At 36.4% G+C, this 8413-nt stretch overlaps 1 protein-coding gene across 2 annotated transcripts in view; it reads left to right on the top strand.

The window, feature by feature from the left end:
- Positions 1-7478, top strand: part of LOC106875818 (uncharacterized) — a 69872-nt gene extending 62394 nt beyond the window's left edge. Inside the window, exon 5 of one of the 2 annotated variants that reach the window (XM_089341402.1) lies at positions 3665-7478. In XM_089341402.1, the coding sequence (XP_089197528.1) occupies positions 3665-3957 (293 nt within the window). In that variant the 3' untranslated portion in view covers positions 3958-7478. The remainder of the gene's footprint in view (positions 1-3664) is intronic. The other variant, XM_089341403.1, reaches the window with a different exon arrangement.
- The last annotated feature ends 935 nt before the right edge of the window (positions 7479-8413 follow it).

Genomic DNA, 8413 nt, shown 5'->3' with positions numbered 1-8413 from the left:
GGTCAAACTCTGTTTAAGGAGTAGACAACCACCATATGTATATATATATATATATATATATATATATATAAAACAGATAATAAATGAGTATATGCATATATGCGTACAGGTATGTGCATACCTACGTGTACCTGTATATATAGGTGCATATCTGGGTACAGGACATTGCAAACAAAACGTAGACAAAAAAAATAATAATAACCAGAGTACAGAAAACACACAGGCCACATAGAGAACATTTTCCTTCATCAACTACCCCCATTCTAACACAAGCGTTTCGAAGAGTAGGGCAGGATGCATCGTTAAAATGGCTCTTCCCATGGACCGCAAATTAAATTTGTGTGCACAAACTAAATTTGTACCATGGAGGAATATAGTGGCTGACAGAAACAAAACAGGAAAACAAACGGAAAAGAAAACAAGACAGGAAAACAAATGGAAAAGGCTATACGGCCAGACGTGAAAAATTATGTGTATATGAACGCTGTGAGGCACGAACTGGAAGCGGGACGAAGTTCGCGTGTTTGCTCGGCGATAGCTAAGGAAGAAAAGGATTAGTGACCGGAAACATGTGACCAGTCAGGGGTAAGGAAGAGAGAGAGTGATAGAGGGAGAAACAAGGGGAGGAAGTAGAAAATAGGTGAGCACCGAGAGAAAGAGAGGAAGAGAGAAATATAGTAGTAGCAGAAGGAAGAACGAGAGGGGTAGAGAGAGATACGTAGTAGTAACAGAAGGAAGAACGAGAGGGGGAAAAAAGTTATAGAGATAGAGATAGATAGAGTCGCGTCAGAAAATATAAAGTTCAAAAAACTACTTACAGGGATGACGCAGGCGTTCGATCATGTAAAACAAATAATAAATGAGTATATGCATATATACGTACAGGTAATGTGCATACCTACGTCTACCTGTATATATATAGGTGCATATCTGGGTACAGGACATTGCAAACAAAACGTAGACAAAAAAATAATAATAACCAGAGTACAGAAAACACACAGGCTACATAGAGAATATTTTCCTTCATCAGATACCCCCATTCTAATACAGGCGTTTCGAAGAGTAGGGCAGGACGCCTCGTTAAAATGGCTCTTCCCATGGACCGCAAATTAAATTTGTATACACAAACTAAATTTGTACCATGGAGGAATGTAGTAGCGGACAGAAACAAGACAGGAAAACAAACGGAAAAGAAAACAAGACAGGAAAACAAACGGAAAAGAAAACAAGACAGGAAAACAAACGGAAAAGGCTATGCGGCCAGACGTGAAAAATTATGTGTATATGTACACTGTGAGGCACGAACTGGAAGCGGGACGAAGTTCACGTGTTTGCTCGGCGATAGCCAAGGAAGAAAAGGATTAGTGACCGGAAACATGTGACCAGTCAGGGGTAAGGAAGAGAGAGAGTGGTAGAGGGAGAAACAAGGGGAGGAAGTAGAAAAATAGGTGAGCATCGAGAGAAAGAGAGGAAGAGAGAAATATAGTAGTAGCAGAAGGAAGAACGAGAGGGGAAAGATGTATATATTTTATTATGCGCCCTTTTAAAGCCTAGCCAGTCTCATGTGCCCGGTTTCCCGGTTTCTATGGCGTATGTGTTCTCCCCAGCTGGACGGGACGCCAATCCATCGCAGCGTTACTCAAGAAACAGGAAGAAAGAGTTAGAGAAAGTTGGGGCAAAAGAGTACAACAGGGGTCTCCCCCACCCCATGCCGGAGCCTCGTGGAACTCTTAGGTGTTTTCGCTCAATAAACACACACAACGCCCGGTCTGGGAATCGAAACCGCTATCCTCCGAGCGCGAGTCCGCTGCCCTAACCACTGGGCCATTGCGCCTCCACACACATACATATATATATATATATATATGTATATATAATGTGAGATAATAGTTTTTCACATATATGTGTGTGTGTGTGTGTGTGTGTGTGTGTGTGTGTGTGTATTTTTACCAAAATTTGGTAAAAATATTGTATCTGTTATCAACGTAGCAAAATTCTCACATGTGAGTTTTTGTATGTATATCAATTTAAATAAGAGCTAAAAGATGATCCATTGTAAAAGCTTTATTATGACCTATGAACATTTCGATGCAATATCCAGACCAACTCATGCATATTATAAAATATGGAATATTGTATCTTTTCATGGTCAGATTAATTCATAGCAGACAGTAAACAGACAACATTCATAGTTGTCCTAGAATTACATGTATATAAACAAGTTGAAAAGACATGATACGTAATGAAACTGTATAGCATATCGGTCTTGAAACCGTTAGAAAGCAGAGTAAATGAGAAGTGATGTTAAGTTATGATATTATCCTATGAAGTTAAATAGCTATTTAACTTCATAGGATAATATCCCAAGAAAGCGCAATATCCCATTCCAAAAATCAAAAGATAATGACCGAGAGATAACAGTTTACTCAAAGTAACCGTCTTCATCTTCCACCATGGCCTCAAGACAACCCCTTAAGCTGGTTCATGCGCATGTATGTATGTATGTATGTATGTATGTATGTGTGTATGCATGTATGTATGTATGTGTGTGTATTTGTGTGTGTGTATTTGTGGGTGTGTGTGTGTGTGTGTGTGTGTGTGTGTGTGTGTGTGTGTGGCTTAGTGGTTAAGGTGTTGCACTCACGATTGCGAGACCGTAGGTTCGATTCCCAGGCCGGGCGTTGCGTTGTGTTCTTGAGCAAAACACTTTATTTCACGTTGCTCTGCGATCATTTCGATATCTGACATGTGGCAGCCGTTGTCCATTGTTAGTGTCTTTCTCTTTGATTTTCAAAGAGATATTCACATTAGTAGGACAACTAACCTCTATGACATACTTTTCTTTGTCTGTCTCAAACAACAATATCCGGTCTGTTATGTTTACACTTGACAAATATTTCCACCAGTATTCCTTGTGCAGTTATTTGTGTACATATTCAATAACAGTGGGACGCTCTATATATATTCCAGGACAGTCTTTTTTTTTTTCTGAATGGCATTGTATATTGTTTTTGCGACAACATCATATCGCATCGGGAGATAGTAATCTTGATGACATTTTTGGGCAGCTACTCATCACATGTGTGATTTCTTCCACAGAAATATGATAATCTACAATTATGATTGTATCTTGGAACTCCAAGGGCTTCGCTGTCTCTTTTGTTGATTAGGTATTTAGTATCAATCACCTGTTCTTGGAGTGCAAATGCATAGTCTTCGAAGTGTGATGTAGCGGTTACGAGTCCGAGAGAGGCTTCTCTCTATGTCAGTGTTACTATCTTCTTCAAGTCAATGAGAAACATACCCAAGCATGGTCTTATTTTTCTTTGGGTGAGTGGGTTGGTGGGGGGTATGCTGAGCATTTCACGTCCAGGTTTTCTTTAAATTATGCTGATTTGAGGCTGTTTGAGAGGTCATCAGGAACAGAGTACTTCCCAAGGAGCTCACTTCCAACACGTAGGATATTGTTTTCTTCACTTTCAGTTAATGCATTTATTTTTGTTGCTGTTGTATGTATGTATGTATGTATGTATGTATGTATGTATGTATGTATGTATGTATGTATGCGTGCATGATATTTATATATATATATATATATATATATATATATGAAAGTGAGAGTAGAATTGAGAATCTCATAATTGTGTCTGCTTTTCTTTTTCAGGAGTCCGCCCATTCAAGTGCGAGTTGTGCGGGAAATCTTTCACACAGCGTTGTTCGCTGGAATCTCACGGCCGAAAAGTGCACGGCCAGTCGGTCAACTACGGCCACAAAGAGCGGCGTACCAAACTCTATGTGTGTGAGGATTGCGGTAACACGACAGACAGACCAGAAAATCATTACCGACATCTCAAACGCAATCATCCTTACAACCCGGTGTTATCGAAATTCTACGATAAGAGACAGTTCAAGTTTACGGATGATCAAATGCCGTTCATTCTGTGTGAAAATTCTTGAAGCATCAAATGGGTGGTATGGGTGGAATGGGGCGGAAGAATTAAAGATTGTGTGAGGAGATGGTTCGGGGTTATGATAGCGGTGACTATGATGTTCCTGGTTGAGCCGATTAACCACATTTGACGAATATCACAAACAAGAGTATCTAAAATGTATTATATTGAAAGTATGAAGAACAAAATTAGTGTATGTTATTGTTAAAACATGTAGTTATGTACTTATGAATGTAAGCATGCATGTGTGTGTGTGTGTGTGTGTGTGTGTGTGTGTGTGTGTGTGTGTGTGTATACACACACACACATATATACATATATGTGTGTGTGCATGCGCACGCGTGTATGTGTGTACATAATACTAAATGTAAAGTAAAATATTGTGTTTTATTGAAGTTGAAAAACTTTACAAACTAATGACAGATTGACCTTTTGGAACAATACAATGGTTTATAAATGTTTATAAATGGTACAGTAATTATTATTTGGTAAATCATCAAATAAACATTTAACGCTGATTAGACAGGTAGTTATGGAATTTCAAAATTAATGGAATGTGATGGATTATAAGATTGGCCGTTGACGAAAAACAATACCTAATAAATGAGTAAAAGGTGAGTAAAAATGAGAAATGTAAATTGTATTATGTAGAGCAATAGTTGGCATATTTTGCAGCAAAGGAAAAATACCTTTGTAGAAATTAAGAATTTAAGACGTATAAATCATTAAGAATGAGATAAAATGAATATTAAAGATACATATATAAGCCTGAGGTAGTAAACAGTGAGTGAAAAAGAGGCTGTCTAAGATAAAATAAAGGGTAAAAAATGTAAAGGAAAAGGTAATGTTTGAAGAAGGGATGGGAAAGTTAAACGTTGATATAGGGGAGGGATGAGCAATTAGAAAGCATACGCTACTTTTTGGGTGCGATGAAAACAAAAATAAATCGGAAATACGGGAAAATGCCAAAACTGTTGCAGCTATGGAATTCTTAAATTTCGTATCTATAGAATGCACAACAAAAGTATCCTGAATGTAGTGAAATGTGTTGCTGATGGTTCAATGTAAGTTGTCGGGTGTAGAAGATGATGCTGGTGTGATGAAACGGCATCGAAGGAAAAGGATGAAGAAAAAATAGGGAAGTGGTTTACATTATTTATTTGGTCACAGTTGCATTTACTTTGTTGGATACTTGAAACAAATATGCGCTACATAAAGTTGCCAACTACTTCGAGTCGGCAAAGTAAAAACGGAGGAAAGATAATATTGATGGGGCAAGGTAATACAAGAGCCATATTTTGTGTCTGTGCGTGCGTTCATCATTCCGTTGGGTTGTGTCGTTTTTCTATCTCGTCTTTTCGTGGTCTGCAACTGGTACTGTCTGGTCTCTTGGCTCACAGCGGTCACCATCTCGATCACGAAACTGCCTGTCTGGCTCGTTGCTGGCTAACTGGCGCGTGTCTACGGAACTGGTATTTATAGTTAGAAGGATGGCTATACCATTATAAGTGTGAGTTGTACCTATTTAGGTTACTTGTCCTGAACTTTCTGTCACACAGCCCATTGCTACAGACATTGACATTTTTGATGCCGAGGCCGCTTCTACTGAACAGATACTGTATATAATTATTTCTCCCTACTACGTATTGTTAATGGTTTTATTTATATTTTGTTATTATCACTTTGGATACTTTGGATGACTTCTTGTTCTAGCATCGATTTCTTCAGATCATCATGTTTCATCTTCACACGATCCATTTTGTAATGCTTTAATAATTTATAATATTTGACTTTACTTCGCTTTTCATCGATCATGCATATAGCTTATATGGTCAATATAAAGATCTTCACCCGGGAACCAAAAAGATAATAAATAAACCAGCCTGGTGGGTGTTAACAAGTATGTAGAGTACGAATATGAAAAAAAAAATGCGCGCTGACGACCATGGGGGTGGGGGCGAGGAGGGGACTTTCGGAAAATTCACAAGATCCGATTTTTCCGTCATAACTTCCGGTAAAATGGATATATATTGATTTTTTTTTTTTTACGGAATCCCACGTTTTTAGTTATGGAGGATCCGATTCTGAAAAATAAAAAATTTCTAAATTTCAATTATCCTCCCCCCCCCCCCCCCCCCTACCCCCCTTCATTTTTCACTTTCTCCGGGTTTTTTTTTTTTTTTGTAAAATATGTAGAAAAAAACGAAGATTACGATTCTGAAAAAAAATCAAATTTAAATTTGTTTATTTTTCCCATATTCTTAATCTCCGTATTTTCTGACGTAGATTGATGGAAAACAAAAAATTCGAAAAAAAAAGTTTTTAAAAAAGTTAAAAAACACTTTAATTTTACATGAATTACTTTGTCATATTACTACGGTAAATTACTCTGAAAGAGTTTTTTTTTTTTTTTCTTTTTTTTGTTCCCGGGGTGAAGATCTTTATATTAACCGCTTTTATATTGTTACCTCTAATTGAAATCATTGCTCCAACTTTGAATTGATTGAATTCTCGTTCCCCACCTCATGCCTTTTCACACTTTTAATAGCATATTCCGAATGCAATTTTGGATCAAATTTTCTGTACCTGTATATTTGTTTTTAGGGGTTTTTTTGTTTGTTTTTGTTTGTTTTTTGTTTTTTTTTTGCTTTCATTGCACACAATGAAGCAACGTCTAATGCATACTTTCCAATCGTCCATACCTTCTCTCCTGTCCTATGAATGTATGTGTGTGTGTGTGTGTGTGTGTGTGTGTGTGTGTGTGTGTGTGTGTGTTGTACATACTATCAATATAACTAAGGTTGTATAGCAACGCTTAACTCTTCGTTCTATCTTTCCAGCATTACTTTTTCCTTTACCCTTCTTTTTCTTTCGTTTACTTTTACACAAACACTTTCACTCAATTTTCACTATGACAAAATTATGTAATTGCTTTGCAATAATCATTCATCATTTTTATTTTTTAATGACTTATATATTTTTCGTAAATTCTTAATTTCTAGCTAATTTTTATTTTCCATTTGCTGTAAATATTGCAACTATTACCCCGTACAATGAGATTTGTGTTATTCAGATTTATTCAGCGTTTCCTTGCTTTTAATGTTTATTTTGCTATTCATCGTCCGTCAGTTATTTTATGCAAAAGATTCCATTAATTTGGAAAGTCGTAACCCTCTGTCTGATCAGCGCTAAATGTCTATTAGATGATTTGCTAATTATCAAGTTACCAATTATAAACATTTATAAACCATTGTATTGTTCAAAAGTTCAGTTTTCTGATGATTGGTGATGTGAAACACTGAGTAACAGTTTGTGAACTTTTTTAGATCACACACACGTACAAATATGCATGTCTGTGCGCGCGCATGTATGTGTGTGTGATCGTATTTATGCGAATGGGTTGTACTAACCAGCGATGCGCGTACAAAAACTGGCTGGGGAAAGATTTTACGATATATTTTTATTTTTTCAAATATATATGCAATCGATGTAAATAAATCCAAGAGCGATAAGTGCCTTTCATAGATACATACGTTCATAAGTGTGCGTGTATGAGTGTGTGTGTATGAGTGTGTGTGTGTATGTGTGTGTGGTGTGCATGTATGTGTGCTTACATTAGCATGCATACGTAATCATAACCATATATTTATTAATTGATATATTTATAACAATACGCACACACATACACATATATGTATATATATATATATATATATATATATATATATATATATATATATATATATATATATATATATATATATATATATATATATGTAAAATATGTGACACTTATTCGGTAGCCATGATAAAACTCCGAGTTTCGGATGCCGGGGTGGGAGCCCACGCCAATATCTCTTCAGTTATCCGGCCATTGAAAATTCCTGTGAGGGTCATTTTCATAGGAATTTTCAATGGTCAGATAACTGAAGAGATGTTGGCGTGGGCTCCCACCCCGGCATCCGAAATTCGGAGTTTTATCATGGCTACCGAATAAGTGTCACATATTTTTACAGATAAATTCCTCTATTTGCATACTATCGAGGTCTCTTTCTTTCTTTTGTTGTCCTTCCCATCAATATATATATATATATATATATATATATATATATATATATTCTGAAAAAAATTACAAAAACAAAATTAGCATGAAAAACTAACACTTAATAACAATAATAATGACAGTATAATATAATAACAATGATATTTATTGTGGTTCATTATGTTTAGAAAGGTAGTAGAAATCCAATTAAGTCCAACTAAAAAGGGAATTCATGAGGTAAATCCATGAACATGGATTTACCTAATGAATGGTCTTCCACTGTTAAATATGTTCAACCTGTCTCTCACCGACGACGGAATGCTCAGCATAGGGAATCCTCGCACGACAAGATGTTCCAACAGCTAGAATATTCTAGAAACAGCTGTCTGAGACTAACTAAACCTTTTATTATATAGCTAAA

Source organism: Octopus bimaculoides, chromosome 24 (assembly GCF_046866305.1).
Source record: "Octopus bimaculoides isolate indiv1 chromosome 24, ASM4686630v1, whole genome shotgun sequence".
Classification (NCBI taxonomy): domain Eukaryota; kingdom Metazoa; phylum Mollusca; class Cephalopoda; order Octopoda; family Octopodidae; genus Octopus; species Octopus bimaculoides.
This window is presented reverse-complemented; position numbering and strand designations above follow the sequence as displayed.